The sequence below is a fragment of the Bos mutus genome, chromosome 22, assembly GCF_027580195.1.
Source record: "Bos mutus isolate GX-2022 chromosome 22, NWIPB_WYAK_1.1, whole genome shotgun sequence".
NCBI lineage: Eukaryota > Metazoa > Chordata > Mammalia > Artiodactyla > Bovidae > Bos > Bos mutus.
Window position 1 is genome coordinate 54,382,127 of NC_091638.1, and position 20,665 is coordinate 54,402,791.

General features: G+C 50.9%; 1 protein-coding gene across 5 annotated transcripts in view; it reads left to right on the forward strand.

Annotated features, from left to right (window-relative positions):
* The window catches only part of ZDHHC3 (zinc finger DHHC-type palmitoyltransferase 3), a 60,768-nt gene extending 40,989 nt beyond the window's left edge, over window positions 1-19,779 (forward strand). For 3 of the 5 annotated variants that reach the window (XM_070360225.1, XM_070360226.1, XM_070360227.1), the window contains 2 exons: window positions 2,020-2,150; window positions 17,302-19,779. In XM_070360225.1, the coding sequence (XP_070216326.1) occupies window positions 2,020-2,150; window positions 17,302-17,571 (401 nt within the window). In that variant the 3' untranslated portion in view covers window positions 17,572-19,779. Of the gene's footprint in view, window positions 1-2,019; window positions 2,151-4,408; window positions 6,093-17,301 lie in introns of those variants that run through there. The other 2 variants (XM_070360228.1, XM_070360229.1) reach the window with 2 other exon arrangements.
* Window positions 19,780-20,665: the final 886 nt, after the last annotated feature.

Consider the following 20,665-nt stretch of genomic DNA (forward strand, 5'->3'; position numbering starts at 1 on the left):
CTACTCTTGCACTTTGGAGCTGTTGTTAAGTAGCATAAGAGTTACTTGAACATAGGCACTCTGATACCGTGGCAGTCAACTTGGTCACCGAAATGATTGGTAGCATATGTAGCATGTACATGCTGGACAAAGTGATGGTTCACATCTCATGTGGACAGAGCCAGGTATGAGATTTCATCATGCTTCTCAGGGGAGTTTGCGCTTTAAAACTTATTATTTCTGGAATTTTCCAGTTAATATTTTTGCACCAAGGCTGACTGCAGGTAACCGAAACTGCAGAAAACAAAACCAAGGATAAGGGAGAGACTGCTGTAGTTGCTGGAGGAATGAGGAGGCTGCCTGCTGGGCTCCTCCTTTCACACGCAGTCTGTGAGACAAACACCTCGAGCAGAAACATGGTATTTCCACCCTTTTACCATTGATTGGTCCCCTTATTCATGTCATCATTTTTTATGAGTTTTGCTCTTCCTGCATGTACTGACTTCTTAGGTATCTTTAGCTCCTGACCAGATATTAAGAGATTTTTCTAGCCTCTGTTCCTAGCTTGCATCTGCCCCCTTCTGTCTCTCTGGTCCACCTGGCTTGACCTCATCTAGGGGAAGAAAAATCCCATGGGTACTGGTCACCTCAGGCTGCTGCAACAAGATGCCATAGACTGGGAGGCTTAAGTATTTATTTCTCACAGTTCAAGAGTCTGGAAAGTCCAAGATCAAGGTACCAGTCAATTCCATCCCTTACGAGGACCCTTTTCCCAGCTTCAAATGGCCCTATCCTCATGTGTCCTCACCCAGCAGAGAGAGAGAAAAGCAAGCTCTCTGGTATTTCTTCATAACAGGTCATGAGGGTGGGGCCCTCGCAGTAGAATTCGTGCCCTTAAGAAGAGACGTGCGCAGTGCTGAGAGCACTGAGGGCCACTGTTGGGGCAATGGAGTTGGCTGGGACCATTGCTTCCGTGTTCCCACTTAGTGCACAGGAGACTGTCAGCGAGGCCTTATCTCAACCTTGTAACAAGCCTGCAGGGTAGGAGAGATACTCCCCCCTTTGCAGATGACAAAAGTCGGTGTTTGCAGAGGTTGAGCAAGTTACCCTGTCACATGGCTAAGAAGAGGGCCTGTGATTCAGGCCTTAGTCCTGAGCGGGCTTTTCCTACCCTGTCTGGAAGACTCCACCACCCAGGGTCTTACCTGCATGCTCTGGATTGTCTGTGGTCAATCCAGATGGAGTGGATTTCCTCCAGCAGGGGATTTCCTGATGGAGGTGGCTTGAGGCCCCCAGTTCCTCTGGTCTCAGAGCAGAGGAGGTGCCGGACAGTCCCCAGAGTACAGTTAATACCATCTCTGCTCAGTTAATACCATCTCTGCTCAGCCCTGGATCAATGGGGCATCCAGCTCGTGTAAGAGGAATCCCCCAGGATGAGGGCATCTTGAACTGATGTTCAGAGAAGGGTAAGGAGGCAGTTCCACCTTCCCTCGATCTGCTTCCCACCTCCCCAGACTCTACTTGCAGTTCCATGGCCAGCCCATGAGAAGGGTGCTTGCAGCTGTGGCAGGATGGTGGCCAGGCCACCACTCTAGGGCAGCTATAGGGGATCAGGAAGCACGGCACCCCTGTCTGGGAGCAGCATCAACTTGCTCATGCTGGGCCAAGGTGGAGTGGGGCAGAATTCCCCTCGCGAACCCTCGACTGTTCCACAGTACAGAAAGAAAACTAAAGCTCAGAATGCCCCAACCTCTCGCCCAGATTCTTTTGTCGTCAGGCATTGCTCCAAGGCTGATGGCCAACACCAAGCCGAACAGAAAGTCCCTGTCCTCCTGGAGCCTGGGGGTTGAGTAGGCAGGGCAGACATCAGACAAGGGCAGACAGAAGCAGGCGACTCCCAACACGTGGGCTGCGATGGGGTGTTAGTGCGAGCTCATGGTGTTGGAGGCTGGTGCGGGGCCTGGAGGCCAGCGAGGAACCCGGTCCTGTGGGGCCAGAGGCAGAGGGAGCCCCGAGCCCCACGTGTCCATTCTCTTTCAGAGTGCAGCTCCTTCTCGCCGCCCACCACGGTGATCCTCCTCATCTTGCTCTGCTTCGAGGGGCTGCTCTTCCTCATTTTCACGTCTGTCATGTTCGGGACCCAGGTGCACTCCATCTGCACGGATGAGACGGTGAGCACGGGGGCAGCCTGCCACCACTCCCTCCACGGCTGGGGCTTGGGGGCGGGGGGCTGCCTGCAGGTCAGACCTGGGAGCCCAGTGGCCAGGCCGCGGGTGTGCAGGGCCCATTCCTCCCTTTGCAGTGGCCTGTAGTCTTCTTCCTCTGGCACTCAGGTCACACAGGTATGGGGCCCAACAGCCTCTCTGTTACAAGCCCCCCCAGCCTCCCGTGATGGTTCAGTCTTGTCCACGGCTCTGTGTCACTCTACGAGGCACTGGGGTGCCCTTCCTGTCTAGCGGCCATGGGCCTGGAGATGGGTGATGGACAAAGGGTGCCCTGACCTGCATGGCACAGGCAGGGTCAGCTTCCCAGTGAAAGCATCTTTATGATCCGATCCTGAGAGTGGGGTCAGGAGACAGCCCAGTGGGGGCCCTCAGAGCAGTGGGCGCAAGGCCGGTTCTGGTCCCCGTCTGCGGCCTCCCACCTGCCCCACCTTCCTCCCTGTTCACAACTCCTTCTCTGGGAGTTTGGAAACTGCTGGAGCCCACACCCCTGGCACCACTGCTGCCACCTCTAAACCCTCCTAAGGTGTCCAGAAGCCACCTGGTGACCAGTCCATGGCTGTGATGTGGGCATTTCTTCCCTCTTTGGCATTGGGGTCTCGGAGAGGGGCCCCAGGTGGAAGGGGCAGCCCTGCGCTCTATGGGGACGTCGTGAGTCCATCCTCAACAGTCACCTCGGGGTCTTCGGGGGGACGTTGGCCGGTTGGGTAGTCAGCCTTAGCTGGAGGCTCATAGGAAGACTCAGCCTTTACTGCTGCTGCGGACCCACCCCTGAGGGTGTGGAGACTCAGCATGCAGAGGAGGACGGTGTGCCGGCTGCCAAGGCACCATCATTGGGATCTGGGGCAGTTCCCGGTGGCTTAGAAGGTTGCGTGCCTCTCAGCACCTTTTTTTCTTTTATAACTATTAGTACCATTATAAAAGAGTGTCTATAAAAATAGTAGCCGATGAGGTTCATCCAGCCGTGTGTCTGTGCACCGCACAGACCAGCTTCTGTGTGTGAGACCTGCAGGGAACCCAGAGGTGACCATCTGGCTGTCAGGACGCCACTGGGCCACACAGGCTGTGGCCTAGGGGGTCAGAAGGCAAATCATGGCCCTGGTCCTAGTCGTTCTTACTCCTCAAGGCCGTTCCTAAAGGGAGCCGTGCTGAAAGGAAGGGAGAGAGGAGTCGAGGGCCTGCCGCGCGTGGGCAAGGGCATCCCGCCCTTGACCAGTATGGTGTGGTCCCAGGGCCCTAGGCTGTGAACAGAGTTGGACTGGGCTGTCCCCTCGGGCCCGCCCCGTTCTCCACTGCACAGAGGCCACCAGATAGACCCCCGGTGGGGCTCCCGCCAAGCTGCTTCCGCCTTGTCCTCCAGCTGCTCACCAGTTCCTTTCGGAGAAGGAGACAGGAAGGGACTGACCTGCTCCCCCAGCTCGTTTTTCCTGCGAGACTTGGCTGGGGGTGGTGTGGGCTCCATGACAACTGCTGAGCCTGCCTCAGGCCACACTTGTCCCCAGAGGAGCCCAGGAAGGCCTTGGCCACGGCCGCGGCCGAGGCTGAGCGGTCTGCCAGTGCGGCCCCTCTAACCTGTACTAATCCCTCTCCTTCCTCCTCTGTGCTGACCTCTTCCTCCTGTTCACCTCCTCCGCTGCACCTGGCCAGCCCCCCTACACCGGGTGCTCCTTGGCCTCCCCGGCCTTCGGGACAGACCGCGCCAGAGCAGTCGTTTCACTTGGTCCTTTTTTTTGTCTGCAAAGTGGTCATAGCAGCTTCAGAGTTCCCACGAACCGATCCTTGGCTCTCACGAGCTCAAGTTCCCCACAAGCTGAGGCTCCCTGCACCCCAGCCTTCAGAGTGCTCCCACACACCGCTCGGCCCTGGGCCCAAACTCCCCGGCCAGGATTCATTTAATACAACACCGGATTGCGTGACTAGGAGCAGCGGCTTCAGGGCCTGCTGACTTTCTTATGTGTCCCTTCCTGCCTGGAGGGACTTACACAGACGTGCCTGTGTGCCCACCCAAAAGAAAAATGATGATTCCTTTTTGTCTTTAGCACTTTTTATGAGAGAAAGAGAAGAAAAAAAAATGTACTATGTAGATAAGCTTCATGGCTTTAAAAAGGAAGCATTTACTCCATTCACCTCAAGCTAATGGATTTTTCTCCCCCAAAAACCAGAGCAGTAAAGTGCTTGACTGAAAGTATGATTGTTCTTGTTTTCAGGGAATAGAACAATTGAAAAAGGAAGAGAGAAGATGGGCTAAAAAAACAAAATGGATGAACATGAAAGCCGTTTTTGGCCACCCCTTCTCTCTAGGCTGGGCCAGCCCCTTTGCCACGCCAGACCAAGGGAAGGCAGACCCGTACCAGTATGTGGTCTGAAGGACCCTGAGCAGCATTGCCACTCAGACACAAACCACATCCCAGCACTACCGTCCGATCCGTTCTCATGAATGTCTAAACTGAAAAAAGCAACACAACTACTCTGAAACTTTTTTTTTTTAATGCCTCAAGTTAAATGGCTGAACATTGCAGAGAAAAAAAAAAAAGTCCCCATGGTTTTTATTTTTGAAAAGATCATCCTTTCTATTTTTCGGTGACCGAAGCTGCTTTCCTTTTTTTCCTATTTAAAATCACTTCTCTGGCCTCTGGTTTCCTCTCTGCTGTCTGTCTGGCATGACTAACGTGGAGGCCACTGTCTCCAGGCCACGCCCCCTTGTACTAATTGAGTCATGACGCTTGTGCGTGGACGGACTGGCCCGGACACCTGGTGGGGGACCCATAGGAGAGAGTGAAGAGGGCCCGTGACCTCCCACTGCCCAGGAGGCAGTGGCAGGTGCCTGGATGGGACTTAAAACCTCGCTGAAGTTGGATGCTCACCCCTTGTGGCCTGGGAGATCAGGGCTGGAGCCCTAAGAAGGGTCCTTGACCACAGCAGCCTCGTGCCCTGTGTGAACACGATTTGCCTCTGAATTCACAAAATCAATTGCCTGCCTTGTACTTTTTGGGCTCTGGGTGCGTAGAATGATTTTGGGGGTGGGAGGGTTGAGATGAAAGGGGTCTTATTTGTATTCTGAATCACTGGTTATATTCCAACTGATCATTTGGAAGAATGTGAAGGAAAGAAGTTTTTCCAGTTCAAAATGCCTTACACAATCACGAGAAGAAGAAAATGACGCAGCTTCAGGCGAGCTACGTTTCCTTGATTCCCTCTGCTTCCCATCTGAGCGTCCCACCTCCCTCCCTCTCCTAGCGCCATGTCCGTTCAGCAGTGTTACTGCCAAGCGAACCAGCCGCAGCCCCACAGTCAACCCGCTCCTTCCTCATTTTTGTAGATCTCCGCAGTGGGTTTACTTTCGGATGTTTTAGACCCATAAATGTGCACGTCTCCATGTCTTGTCTATATTTTAACCTGGGAGGCCGTGGATCTGCATGGGCTGCCCGTGATGCGAAGGCACCATCGCCAAGTTGAGAGATGCCCACCCGTCCAGTGGAACCGACAGATTCCTAAGCCTGTGGCACCGAGACTGACTAGTGTTTCCATTTGCACACTTGTGCGTTGAGTCTAATTTGAAGGAGGGAAGGCCTGAAGACCGTGAGGGGAGGTGAGGGGACGGGAAACGCGCATCAAACGTGGAAGTCACAGAAATTTGATTGCCGACCGTCTCACACGGGGAATTGTTTTTAAATAATCACCACAAACCTTTCTTTGTTTTTTTTTTTAATCTGCTTGGGGTGGGTTTTGGGGTGAGGTTCACGAAATCAGCCCGGGGTGGGGAGAGATTTCGTCTAGCTGTGTGATCTTTCAGAAAAGTAAGTGGAACATGCTGCCTCTTTTCAATTCTGTCAGTGCTTCCACATGGAAACCAAACGCAATAAAATTTTTCCAAAACCTGTTCTGGCTGAGCCCCCTGTCTCTCACGGAGTCACCCCTTGGGTAGAGCTGATGGTCCAGTCAACATGAATGTGCTGTTTGGGCGTTTCATTCATCGCTTTTAAAGGGCATTTGTGCATGCTCCCTTTTGCGTCATCGACTCTAAAGGATGTTTACAGCCCTCTTCCGGACGAGCTGGCCCCACCGGGCCTCTCTCCTCTGGCTCTTTCTGCAGCCTGAGTCCCTTCCCTGGTGCTTGTGGATTCCCAGTTGGAACAGAAAAAAAAACTCAGCAGGTCTGCAAAATTTGCTTCTCCAGTTGGGCCTGGGAGAGAGACCTTTTTTCCCTCTGCCCACCCAGCAAAAAGCAAAGTGAAGCCAGAGGAAATGACTGGAAACTTCACACACACCGTGGGGTGTGGCTTTGAGGTGCTTTCCACCACCCCTCAGATGTTTAAGCGAAGAACCATTTTCTTGGCAATCTCTTCTGAGGCAGTTAGACTTGACCTGCCTCTGCTGTGCTGCTTATGCTGTATTCAAGCCTGTGTTTGGGCTTTTTCCTCTCAGTGCTGTTTTTAAATCTAGTCCCTAGCATTTGTTCCCTGCGTGGTTCCCCCACCACACCAACCCCACCCCTTACGCTGATAAAAGAAATGTGGTTGTTGAATGACCCCAGAGCATTTTAGAAAGCCCTCACTCTGCTGTGTTCCCTCAAGGATCTATCCCTGGGGGGGAGAGGGTGCTTTTGCTATGTTTCCTTTTGCCAGGGAAGAGAGAGTAGGACTCAGGGAATATTGTCAAGTATTTGAAGGCCTCAAAATACCCCATCTTCAAGGGCATTTTTTTTTTAATGAATCACATTGGTTCTTCTCCCCATGGAATTTCTAAGGAATACAGTAGATCATGCTAAAGATATATTGAATTTTGTTTTCAAGTCCTCAAAATAGAAACTCATGATTTACACCTGAGCGTACCACCTATATCTTTCCCAGAGAGTCTCCTTCTGACATCCAGTGTGGTTCTGTCTCTGGGTTTTTACAAGCCCTTTGGCTGAAAGAATGAATGTTCCCCTAGTTCTCAAGCCAGATTGAACAGCTGCACTCAGGACATAGGAAATATCCCCAAACTCCCTGTGTTCTTCCTATTTTATCTTGTTGAGATGGAGAATGTTTTGCCAGGAACCCAGGGAGTGGAGGCTTCCCAGGTGGCTCAGCGGTACAGAATCCACCTGCCAGTGCAGAAGACTCAAGAGACACAGGTTTAATCCCTGGGTCAGGAAGACCCCCTGGAGAAGGGCATAGCAACCCATTCCAGTATTCTTGCCTGGGAAATCCCATGGACAGAGGAGCCTGGCGGGCTACAGTCCTTGGGGTCGGATACGACTTAGTGACCAAGCAGCAGCAGCCAGCAATGAGGAATGTGGCTGTTCTCTGCAGCAGTGGTTGAGCTTCTGCCTGGCATCCACCCAGGAAGAAACAGGCACCCCCAAGCCCTCTTCAGTCTCCCAGGATGTCAGATGAAGAAGGACATCTCTACACAAAGGCAACCCAGCCTTTTGCTTCGGCACAGGAGCCCCGACAGCACTGAATGGTGCATGTGTGGAAAAATGAGCCAGTAGTAGCCACGGTCCTCCAGAATGTGGGCTCTGAGGAGTGGAAAGGAAAAATAAAGAGGAAAGTGACTTGATCAGTTGGATTGGTGACTCCTTCCCACCTGTCAACTTCTGGTTTGTTCTCATAGCAACCAGACTGAACATGCAAAAAGCTTAGGAGCAAACAAATCTCTGCATATTTACATGGGCTTGGTGACATCATGCACAAAGTAGACACGGGTAGAAATGCATGTGCTTCGTCTCCTTCTAGTCATTTACTATTTCATCTTTGTAATACTTTTTCATGGAAGAACACAGAGCGAGACATCTTGACTTCAGATCAGATCAGATCAGTTGCTCAGTCATGTCCGACTCTGCAACCCCATGAATCCCAGCACGCCAGGCCTCCCTGTCCATCACCAACTCCCGGAGTTCACTCATACTCACGTCCATCGAGTCAGTGATGCCATCCAGCCATCTCATCCTCTGTTGTTCCCTTCTCCTCCTGCCCCCAATCCCTCCCAGCATCAGAGTCTTTTCCAATGAGTCAACTCTTCGCATGAGGTGGCCAAAGTACTGGAGTTTCAGCTTTAGCATCATTCCTTCCAAAGAAATCCCAGGGCTGATCTCCTTCAGAATGGATTGGTTGGATCTCCTTGCAGTCCAAGGGACTCTCAAGAGTCTTCTCCAACACCACAGTTCAAAAGCATCAATTCGGGTGCTCAGCCTTCTTCACAGTCCAACTCTCACATCCATACATGACCACAGGAAAAACCATAGCCTTGACTAGACGAACCTTGTTGGCAAAGTAATGTCTCTGCTTTTGAATATGCTATCTAGGTTGGTCATAACTTTCCTTCCAAGGAGTAAGCGTCTTTAAAACCCACTTTCCTCATGAGGTAAATTAGACAGTGTTTATTGAACACGTATGTGAGGTCGGTATCACACAGAAACTCCAGACCTTGGAAGGCTGGGCTGGGTTCTTTCAGCCAGGCTGATGGGTTTTATGTTTTTCTCACTTCAAAGTAGTACATAAGCCTACATAGTGACCTAGCCCACAGAAGTGAGGGGTTCCAACCTAGAAGGGGCCCTTAGTTAACAAAGATATTTGAAGAGAGGGAGATTTTGCTAGAATCCCTCTTGAGAATCTTCCTGCTAAGGGATATACTGAGGCAGTGCATCTTCAAGTGTGGTCCATAGACCAGCAGCAGCCACATCTCCTTAGGGACTTAACAGAGATGCAGATTCCCAGGTGCCACCCCAGACCTGCTGAATCAGAAACTGGGGAGCAGTGATCTGGATGCTCATAGTCCTCCAGGTGATGCTGACCCGTGTTCAAGTCTGAGGATCCACTTGGGGGCTACAGGGGTCACCCACAGGCCTGCCGATGATGTGGTCCTGGGTGCTGCCAGGCTCAGCATGGTGCTAGCTGGGGTTTTGCTCACTGTGAGCCCCTAGTCCCTCATAACCGGCAGCCTCCCTAGCCAGTGAGTGCTGAGAAAACAAGTAAAGTGTTTGAGGGGGAGCCAGACTATTCACCTGTCCGGTGATCTTCCTGCATATCTCATCTGACCCACTTGTTTCTGCACCAAAAGGCCATTTGGGTGAAGAACCATCCCAGAAGAAGATGGAAAAGAGTGGAGCCAGGGTCCTCCTAGCAGGAGCAGTGGCCAGTGAGTGAGTGAGGCTTGGGGCAGACACAAGAATGTCCTGGACTTTGATTTCTGTCTGTGGACCTCAACACCCATGTGGCCTTTTCTTGTATCTTTTAAATACATATCTGCCTGAGAATCACCTAACAGAGGATGATGGATTCACAGTGAAATGAAAATAAGCTATTAACAAGTCTACAGGCTTCCCTGGTGGCTCAGTAGTAAAGGATTTGCCTGCCAATGCAGGAGACGCAAGAGATACAAATTTGATCTCTGGGAAGATCCCCTGGAGAAGGAAATGGCAACCCACTTCAGTATTCTTGCCAGAAAAATCCCATGGACAGAGGAGCCTGGCGGACTACAGCTCATGGGTTACCCAAGAGTGGGACACAATTGAGCGACTAAACAAGTCTACTTTCCCAAACTGAAGACTTCCATTTCTCCCATCCTCTCACTCAATTAAAAAAAAAAAAAATCATTGATGACTTGAGCCTTGTGATTATACTAGCAAAGCAGAGTGAGCCCCAGGGATCCCTCATCTGTGCGGGTGGGAGCTGAGGATGCTGATCCAAGGAATTATGAACAATGTTGCAGCATAGCTGATCCAAGGAATTATGAACAATGTTGCAGCATAGCTGATCCAAGGAATTATGAACAATGTTGCAGCATAGCTGATCCATGGAATTATGAACAATGTCGCCAGGATAGTGTTTGCAAAAACCTTTAGGATGAAGACACACCCTCTGACATGGATGTAAAAGATGCTCTGAATTTCTGCAGCTGAGGTCGTGTGGTGATGGGTCCTTGAGCCCTCTGTCTTTGGTTCCGGTCTGGCTCAACTCCTTCCTTCCTGTGACCTTAAGCAGTAGTTTGCTTAAGCCTCTGCTCATCTGTAAAATCCTGGAGATAATCTAACTCACAAAGTTGCTCGGAGGATTCAGAGAGAGGAATGGATGTGGATGTTAGGATGGTGTCTGGCATGTTGTATGGATCTAGAGAACGCTAGCTCTGGTGAAGCTGTGCTTTTCAGATCATGTGCACAAATGTTCATGTGCGAGATCAGTTTATTGGTTTGCAACAGCATTTTTTAAACAGAGATAAAAAAATAATGCCTTACACCTTGTAAAAGACGTATTTTCATGAAACTTTGGTGTATGTGTGTGTGTGGGTGTGTGTGTGGGTGTGGGTGTGTATAGTAGGCTGCAACAGAATAGTATTCCCTATTGTTGTTTCGTTGTTCAGTTGCTCAGTCATCACAACTCCTTGTGACCCCATGGACTATAGCCCGCCAGGCTCTGTGGGATTTCCCAGGCGAGAATACTGGAGTGGGCTGCCATTTCCTACTCCAGAGAATCTTCCCAACCCAGGGATCGAGCTTACATCTCCCTGCATTGGCAGGCAGATTCTTTACCACTGAGCCACCAAGGAAGCCCATTTCCTATTGTGGGTTGCACTAAAAACATGTGAAACCGCTGATGAGGAGAGAGTTGTTCAGCTGTCTCCAAGGAGGGCACATTTGCATGGGCTGCAGCAACTCCAACTTTCTGAGATGCAGGGACTTCCTGCTGTTCCTCTGTGGGCTTCAGCCAGGTCCTTACAGAGTGTGCGCCTGGTCTCCGTCTCCTGGGGAGCCATAGTCCTGGTTCATTCATTCTGGGGCATTGGTCAGTTGGTTTATAGATCACTGCTCACGTGGCACCCAGGCTGATCAGGCCCAAAAGGCCGAAGTCACACACTGCCCGCTAGAAACGCTGGTTTAGGCAGTTGCCCCCTTACCAGGAATCAGCCAACCATTCCTGTTTGCTTGAGCAGGAAGTGGATATCACTGCTGCCTCCATAACCCTCTAACTTAAGAACTCTGCCTCCAGGACACCTTGAAATCCACACAGAACTCAAAAGTGAGTCCTACCAGGGAAAAGAAACCCCACTGGCTCCTTATGAACCTGATGGTCCAGATCTTCAACCTTTCTCTTTTTTTTAATCTTTTTGTTTGTTTGTTTGTTTACTTATTTGGCCATCATGTGGCATGTGGGATCTTAGTTCCCCACCAGGGATCAAACCCATGCCTCCTGCAGTGAAGCACAGTCTTAACTACTGGACCGCCTGGGAAGCCCCCCTCTGCCTTTCTTTTGCATCAGATTCATTTGGAGTATTTTCTCTTCTTCAGACAGACACTCCTGGATGTTTGTCCACTTCACTTCTGAGGAAGTCCTTCTGGTGGGCAGGCCAGGCTCTGTCTGGAACATTTTTACAAGCCTGCTGAGGAGGTTGAGTATTGTTCTGTGGGCTCTCTTTTTATTTTTAAACTTGTTTATTTACTCTTTGGCCACACTGGGTCTTCATTGCTGTGCGTAGGCTGTCTCTAGTTATGGAGAGTTGGGGCTACTCTTCGTTGTGGGCTCTAGACACGTGGGCTCAGTAGTTGTGGCGCATGGCCCATGACATGTGGGATCTTCCCGGACCAGGGATCAAAACTGTGTCCCCTTTGTTGGCAGGCAGATCCTTAACCACTGGGCCACCAGGGAAGTCCCCTTCTTTTTATTTTTAATTTAAAAAATTTAATTGAAGAATAATTGATGTGTGGTATTATATGTTAAAATATAGTGATTCGAAAATTTTAAAGGTTATACTCCATTTATAGTTATTACAAAATACTGGCTATATTCACTGTGTTATATAATATATCCTTGTAGCTTATTTTATATACAGTATTTTGTACCTCTTAATAACTTACCCCTATATTGCTCCTCTCCCTTCCCCTCTCCCCATGGATAACCACTAATTTGTCCTCTGTATCTATGAGTCTGTTTCTTTTTTTGTTTGTTACATTCACTAGCTTGGGTTTTTTTGTTTGTTTTTTTTAAGATTCCACATAGAGGTGATATCATACATTATTTTTCTTTCTCTGACTTATTTGACTTAGTGAATTCAGTTACTTCAACTTAGAGTCCATCCATGTTGTTGCAAAAGGAAAAAATTCTTTTATGGCTGAGTAATATTCCATTGTGTATATATATACACAAACCACTATTTCTTTATCCATTCGTCAGTTGTAGATACTTAGGTTGCTTCCATGTCTTGGCTATCATAAATAGTGCTACTGTGAATATTGCAGTATCTTTTGAAATCAGGTTTTTTGTTTCTTTCAGATATATCCCCAGGAGTGGAACTGCTGGGTCATATGGTAGTTCTATTTTTAGGTTTTTAAAGAAAACTCCATACTGTTTTCCACAGTGATTGCACTAATTTACATTCCCACCAACAGTGCACAAGTGTTCCTGTCTCTCCACGTCCTTGCTAACACTTATTTGCATTGTTTTTGACAATAGCCACTCTTACAGGTGAGAGGTGACATCTCCTTATTGGGGATTTTTTGGGGCTGTGTCTGGTCTTAGTTGGGGCACGTGGGGTCTTTGCTGTGGCATGAAGGCTTCTCTCTAGTGGTGGCATGCAGGCTCCAGAGCATGCAGCCTCAGGAGTTGCAGCACTTGATTGCTCTGAGGCATGTGGGATCTTAGTTCCCTGACCAGGGATTGAACCTGCATCCCTTGCATTGGAAGGCAGATTCTTAACCACTGGACCACCAGGGAAGTTGCTCACTGTGGTTTTGACTTGCATTTCCCTGATGACTAATGATGTTCAGAATCTTTTCACATGCCTATTGGCCATCTGCATGTTCTCTTTGGGGAACTATTCAAGTCTTCTGCCAATTTTTTAAGCAGGTTGTTTGTTTTTGATGTTGAGTTGTAAGAGCTGTTTATATATTTTTAATATTGACCTTGTTTTGGTCATATCATTTGCAAATACTTTCTCCCATTCTGTAGGCTGTCTTCATTTTGTCAGTGGTTTTCTTTGGTGTGCAAAAGCTTTTAAGTTTAATTAGATCCTACTTGTTTATTTTTGCTTTTATTGCCTTTGTTCTAGGAGACAGATCCAGAAAAATATTGCTACAGTGTGTATCAAAGAGTATTCTATGTTTTTCTCTAGGAGTTTTATGATTTCTGGTCTTACATTTAGCTCTTTGAGTTTGTTTTTGTATATGGTGTTAGAGAATGTTCTAATTTCATTATTTTACAGGTGGCTGTCCAGTTTTTCCAGCACCACTTATTGAAGAGACTGTCTTTTCTCCACTGTATATTCTTGCCTCCTTTGTGTTAGATTAATTTACCAAAAATGTGTGGGTTTTATTCCTGGCCTCTCTATTCTCTTCTGTTGATTTGTTTGTTTTTATGCTAGTTCCATACTGTTTTGATTCCTATAGCTTTGTAGTATAGTCTGAAGTCAGGGGGCCTGATTCATCCAGCTCTTGTTCTCAAGATTGCTTTGGCTATTCAGGGTCTTTTGTGTTTCCATATAAATTTAAAATTTTTTTGTTCTAGTTCTGTGAAAAATGCCATCGGTATTTTGATAGGGATTTCATTGAATCCACAGATTGCCTTGCACAGTATGGTCATTTTAACAATATTAATTCTTCTAATATAAGAACATGGTATTTCTTTCCATCTGTTTGTGTTGTTCTGTGGGCTCTTTTGCTTCATTTTCCTCTCCAGCTTTTCCCTGCCTTTGAGTGAAGATTTGCGGTAGGATTGAAAATGCAGAGGGCACACCAGTTCCCATCCTGGTTCTGAAGCACAACCAGCAGGACTCGCTTCGGCCGCTGTCACAGCCTCCTGGCACCCGTGTCTTCTCTGCCAACTGTCAATACTAACACCCACCTCCTCTCAGGGGGTTGTGAGGATCCACTGTGATAGCTTTGAGTGAGCCCAGTCAGTGCAGACCCCCCCATTCTGGCATTTCTGGATGTTCCCTCTGTAGCCTGGCCAGCCACATAGCCACACTTCAACCCCTCTTCTCTCAACAGGCTGCAACTGATCACTCAGGAAGGAATGCAGGATCCCCAGAGCAAGTCCCTCAGCTGGCCATCACTGATCCTGCTAAAGGGGGAGGCCTGGAAAGGGACCAGATTGTGAATATCATGGCTTCCTGTGCCCCAGACCCACATGAGCCTCCCTCAAGAGTTGTGTCTACATGGTCCATTTCCTGACACAGCTTTCTCGTTCTCATTATAAAAGTCACACCTGTTCATTGGTGAAAACGTGAAACAGAAATAAATCTAAAATCTCATTCCCAAACCCCAGATCCCATGATAATGTCACATGCAATGCTGCTTTCTTTCCTTGTCACCACATGGACAAGAATTTCCAGTGTGTGTAAACCTGTATCGATGCCACTTGTTTAGAATTTTTATTGAAGTATAGTTGATTTACAGTGTTGCATTAATTTCCCTGTAAAGCAGGGTGATTCAGTTATGTCAGTACATATGTATATTCTTTTTCACATTCTTCTCCATTATGGTTTATCATAGGAAATTGAGTATAGTTCCCTCTGCTGTACAGTGGGACCTTGTTTATCTATTCCATACATAAGAGTTTGTATCTACTAATCCCAGAGTTCCAGTTCTTCCTTCACTCACCTTTCCTTTCCCTTGGCAACCCCAAGTCTCCTCTGTATCTGTGAGTCTGTTTCTGTTCTGTAGATACATTCATTTGTATTGTAGATTCCATATGTAAGTGATACCATATAGTATTTGCCATTCTATGACTTACTTGTCTTTAGTATGATAATCTCTAGGTCCATGCATGTGGTTGCAAATAGCATTATTTCATTCTTTGTTATGGCTGAGTAATAGTCCATTGTGTGTGTATATACCACATCTTCTTTATCCATTCATCTGTTGATGGACCTTCAGGCTGTTTCCATGTCTTGGCTATTGTAAATAGTGCTTCTCTAAACATAGGGGTGCATGTATGTTTTCAAATTATAGTTTTGTCTGGGTATATGACCAGGAGTGGGATTGCTGGGTCATATGGCAACTCTCTTTTTGGTCTTTTGAGGAACCTCCATACTGTTTTCCATAGCGGCTGCACCAGTTTACATTCCCACCAACAGTGTAGGAGGGTTCCCTTTTCTCCATGCTCTCTACAACATTTATTATTTGTAGGCTTTTTGATGATGGTCATTCTGGCCCATGTGAGGTGGCACCTCATTCTAGTTTTGAGTTGCATTTCTCCAATAATTGGCAATAATGAGCATCTTCTCATGTGCCTATTGGCTATCTGTATATCTTCTTTGGAGAAATGTCTGTTTAGGCCTTCTGTCCATTTCTCAATTGCATTGTTTGTTTTTTTTTGTCGTTGAGTTGTATGAGTGAGCTGTTTGCATATTTTGGAAATTAAGCCCTTATTGATACCACTTTTATTAACTGCATTAGTGTTCTGCTTATAGAAAAACATAGAAAATTTACTTAGCCATCATTATTGGACATTTTGATTGTTTCTGAGTTCTCATTATTGTAATTCTGCATTCAAGACTATATTGCCTAAATTATGGTGTCTCATATTTTTTTTACCTTTCTACTGAGATATCATTTCAGATTTAATCAAGAAAATGGTAAAAATAGTACAAAGAGCTCCCATATGCCTTTCAGTCAGTCTTTCCAGATGTAAACATTTTATAAAACCATAATACAGATATAGAAACTTGGAACTTTATTGATATAAGACCAGTAACTGATGGGATACCATTAACTAAGAGTGCTGGAGAGGAAGTGACTCAGGCATAGCCCGATCTCAGTACTGTGTGTCAGTCTCCTGCACAACAGAGGACTGGGCCGGTTCGGTAAGGATCTTACCTGGAACAGAAAATCTAGAACTGGGTAATCAGAGGTCCTTCCGCGGTGGAAAGCACTGTCCGTGGGCAGGACGGGTGCCTGACCTTTGCTCCTGGCAGAATCCCTGGGCTCCAGAAGAGATGGAGCGGGCAGCGCCCTGTTGGGGGTAGAGGGTGTTGTGGGTCTGGCCTGGCTGCGCCTTTAACTCCTGTGGCTTCTCCCCCCTCCCCAACACCCTCTCCGCGGCCTGGCGCACGGACACCCAGAGGCAGGTGAGTGGGCAGCTCGGGAGAGGCCTCAGGGCGTGTCCACCGCATGTGCAGGCCCGAGGCCTGCCCTCGCCCCCCCGCAGAGCGGCCCCGCGTGCCCTCCGGCTGCCTGTTGCATGCAGTGCTCGCTGTGCACGCGGCTGCCTCCTCCCCTCACCTGTCCCGTGTCCCCTGTGCTCCCCCTTAACCCCAGCATCCCGCTTCAGGCCGGTTTCCCTGCGCCTGCTGTCGGAGGGGGGAGTGGCCCAGGATTCTCGGGGAAGGGTCATCTTTCCAGGTGGTCTCAGGATGGGGGCGGGGGGGGGGGGGCGAGCTCACGCCTACAGAGGCCTGAGGGGTTACCCCTTGGTTGTTTGCCACAGGGAAGCCTGGTCGCTGTGCAGCAGCCATCTTGGGCACCCTTGGTCCTGTGGAAGAAAAGGGCGGGCAGGGGTAGGAAAGGCAGGCCCTGCTTGCTGTGCTGCTCCGCACCCCTCCCCGCCCTCTGAGAAGACCACCCGCCTCCCCCGGCGCCCCTCCCCGCCCTCTGAGGAGCCCCCCCACCCACCCTCTGAGGAGCGCCCCCGACGCCCCTCCCCACCTGAGGAGAACCCACCCCTGGCGCCCCTCCCCACCCTCTGAGGAGCCCCTCCCCCCGGCGCCCCTCCGCGCCCTCTGAGGAGAACCCACCCCCGACGCCCCTCCCCACCTTCTGAGGAACCCCAGCCCGGTGCCTTTCTGCGCCCTCTGAGGAGACCCCCGACGCCCCTCCCTGCCCTCTGAGGAGCCCCCCGGCGCCCCTCCTCGCCCTCTGAGGAGCGCCCCCGACACCCCTCCCTGCCCTCTGAGGAGCCCCCCGGCGCCCCTCCTCGCCCTCTGAGGAGCCCCCCGGCGCCCCTCCCTGCCCTCTGAGGAGCCCCGGCGCCCCTCCCGCGCCCTCTGAGGAGCCCCCACCCCTCCCTGCCCTCCCCTGCCCTCTGAGGAGCGGCGCCCCCCCTGCCCTGGGCCAGCCCTGGGCCTCGGCGCTCTGCTGTGCGGGGGCCCCAGCACGCTGACCCTCTGTATCCCATTCTCCCCGCAGGGCATCGAGCGCCTCCAACGAAAGAAGCAGCGCAGGGAACGCAGGGGCAGCTGGAAGTCGGTCAAAGAGACCTTCGGCGGGGACTTTTCCCTGAACTGGTTCAACCCCTTCTCCGGACCGCGTCACCCAAAGCCGCTCAGCGACAGAGACTGGGTGCGACAGGTGTCCTCGGTGTCGGACACGGAGAACACGGAGACGACGACAACGACGACAGAGGAGCCGTCGGAGGAGCCGAAGAACGAGGCCTTCGTGGAGGTGGTCGATGAGTGACGCTGCGGGCGAGGCCGGCACCGGGCCTCGCTGGCTGCAGCCCGGGGCACCTGGGCACCCCACGCGCTCCCCTCACTCCCCTGACCTCCAACCCCCGACCCCCTCCCCACGCCGGGCCAGGTCAGGCGGCGGGGGTGGACGCAGCTTGATGGAGGCAGACGAGAGCCCTGCTGTGAGCTCCCCGCCCTGTGAGGGATTGTCAGGAACCATCCTCCGAGGCTGGGCAAGCTTCTCAGCCTGCACAGCCTCACCCAGCAAAGGAAGCTCCGAGCAGGGCAGCCCAGGGGCAGAAAAGAACTTGCCTCTCTGTCCTTCCTTGGGGTGTCTGTCTTCTCTTGAGAAGGTTGGGGCCCAGGCTCCTGGCTTTGGGGAACTAAGGCTGTGAGGCGGTGACGGAAGGACAGAGCAGGGCTGGCCTTGGGAACCTGGGGGGGACACCAGCATTAGCAGAGATGGGCCTGGGCAGGCGGCAAGGATCCTGGCTGCTCCCCAGAAAGGGCTACCCACCACCAACCCCCTTGCCTGCCTTACTAGGAGACAGCCATGGTGGCCTTGGCTGCCTCCAGGGCTCCAGTTTGGTTTGAGAGAGGGCCCCACACATGTGGGACATGCACGGTAGGCATGAGCCTAAGTTGTGACAGCAGCACCCAAACAGCTCGCATTCCACAGACACCAGAAGCCTCAGTCCACTCCGAGGCATCCTGTCCCGGGGCTAAGACTCTGTCCACTCCCGGTGGAGGGGCAGAAGGACAACCTATGTAGAGCTCCTGGAACTCCAACCTCCCCTGTGAGAACTGCATTTAACTGTCCCTCCTGAAAAAAGTCTAACCACCCACATGGGCAGAACTGACCAGAAAATCTGGCCTAAGAGTCTTAGGCCTGTTCTCCCAAGACAGTGTCCTTTCTTGGGGCGTCTCTCTCAAACCATGAATGGGGGCCAGGGCCTGCCGATTGAGAAGCAGGAAGGCCCCCTGTCACACACACAGACCTCCCACACTACCAGGCTGAGCCGGGACCCTGCTCATCCCTTGTGAAGCCTGAAGTGTCCGTGATCATTCCTGAAGGCCTGAGCAGAGCGTCATGGGTTCACAATCCCCGTTCTCATAGCAGCTGAAGCAGCATCTTTCACAGAGTCCAGCAGAGGGTTGGCGCCCCGTGGTGACTGTGGGTAAGAAAGGAGGGCCAGGCAGTGGCCTAGTTCTGGGAGGACACCCTTGGGCATTCCATAAAGGTGGCGATTGTCAGAGAGACACTGCCGTCCATCCCCAGTGACCTGCCAGGCTCTGGGTTTTCTTGTGGAGGGTCTGCTTCTTTCCTCATCCCAGCTCTAATGATGTCTCACAAGAGGGCGACAACAGGACTCTGGCATTGATAGAGTAGTTGGCAGGGCATGGGGCCTTCCACACCCAGGCCATAGGCCTCTTTTCTGGGTCTGTATCAGCTTTAATATTTATTAACGGCCACATAAGGGACCCTGGGGGCTCTTAAGCCTGTTAACTCACCATCTAGGCAGGATGTGGCTACGGAGGCCTGCTAGTTTTTATCCTTACCCAAAAAAGCATCCAAGGCACAGGCTTGATGGACCGTACACCCAAGAGACTCCATGCTGGGGAAGGAAAGCCATCCCAACCCCTGGAGTCCCCAGGAGGCCGTGGTTAGAAGAAGGGGAGAGGGGTCACTGGTCACTGTTTGCAGACAGCTTCAGGGGTCTCTGCTGAGTCCAAGCCTGAGGTCAAAGGCAGGTGCTGAACCACAGGGCCCCTGAGAAATGTCCCTGCATGACAGGTTTGAAACTGGTCTTCCTCTGGTCATCATGGCCTGAAAGCAGAAATACCCACCAGGCCCAAAGCCGCTTCTGCTTTCAGATTGGTGGGTGCAGAGGCCTTTCACCTGCACAGAGTGGGACCCAGCCCCGACCCCTCTCCTCGCTGAGCCCATCTTCCTCCACACTAGACACATGAGACCATGTCCCAGGAGAGGCACCTGGGCCGTGTGGGAATCACCTGCCCAACCCTAAGCCTCGTGGCCTCGCACCAGCAACCACAGTGGCCTTCTCTCCATAGTGGCTGTCGCCAGTGTGATATTCTGCTTAACCCCAAACTTACCACTGGGCAACTGATGTCAGAACAAGCTGAGGGCTGCAGGGAGGGAGGCCAGGCACAAGCCTCCACCTCTTTGTTTGAATAAAAAGCTCTCTGGTCCACCTCAGCTGCCAGAGTCTCGTGTCTTCATGGAGCTCCCAGTCTAGACCCCTGGGCTGCATCCTGCCTCTCAGGTCACCTTGAGGACATCTCTAAGCCTCTTCTCTCCCATTTGTGGCCCAGGAGACAAGTGTCACATAGCTACACCCTTGTCTTGGGATTTTCTTCCCGTGGTATTTCCAGCAGGAAGAAAACTCACCTTTTATGCACCAAACATTGATGGAGCATCTACTGTGGACATTTGGGCCAAGAGTGCCCAGAACTGAAGGTCCTTGACTCTAGAGCCCAGGCCTCCACCTCTGAATTTCCTGCAAATTTCACATAAAATATCTCTCATTCAGCCCACACGGTGCTACATGGTGCCTCTGCCAGTGTGTGTCCAGTTGGGGGGAGTTATGGCCTTAGAGGGAGGAGCAGGCATCCCCAACGGGGTCCAGAACAAAGAAGCCTGACCCCAGAAAGAGACAGTCCCTTGACCTGGGAAGTTCGGAGGATCAGATGGCTCTCCAAGTTCCCACATGGTCCCAGCATAAGACACTAAGAAGCTTGTTCACAGAAAGAGAAAAGTGACCCAGAGGACCACATGGTCATCTCAAAGGCATCGGAGTTTAGTTAAATGTGTACTGATCATCTGAGCAAGTCTCTGGAGGGCAGCACCCAGAGAAGAACTGCAGGTAACACAAGGGCTTTGTGTTGGCACAAGGAGGTGCCTCCTTCTGGGATGACCACCATCCCCCCAGGAAGGGACAGATCTCTGCCCGAGGGAAGGTGGTTCTCCCTCCCGGGCTGGGCCACCTCCCTGTGGCCAAGAGCCTGTTGGCAGGCCGAGGCCATCTCTCCGGGTCCCTGTACTCCTGCCCACAGCTCTGCTTCTAGGCCCGCCATATGGGGCC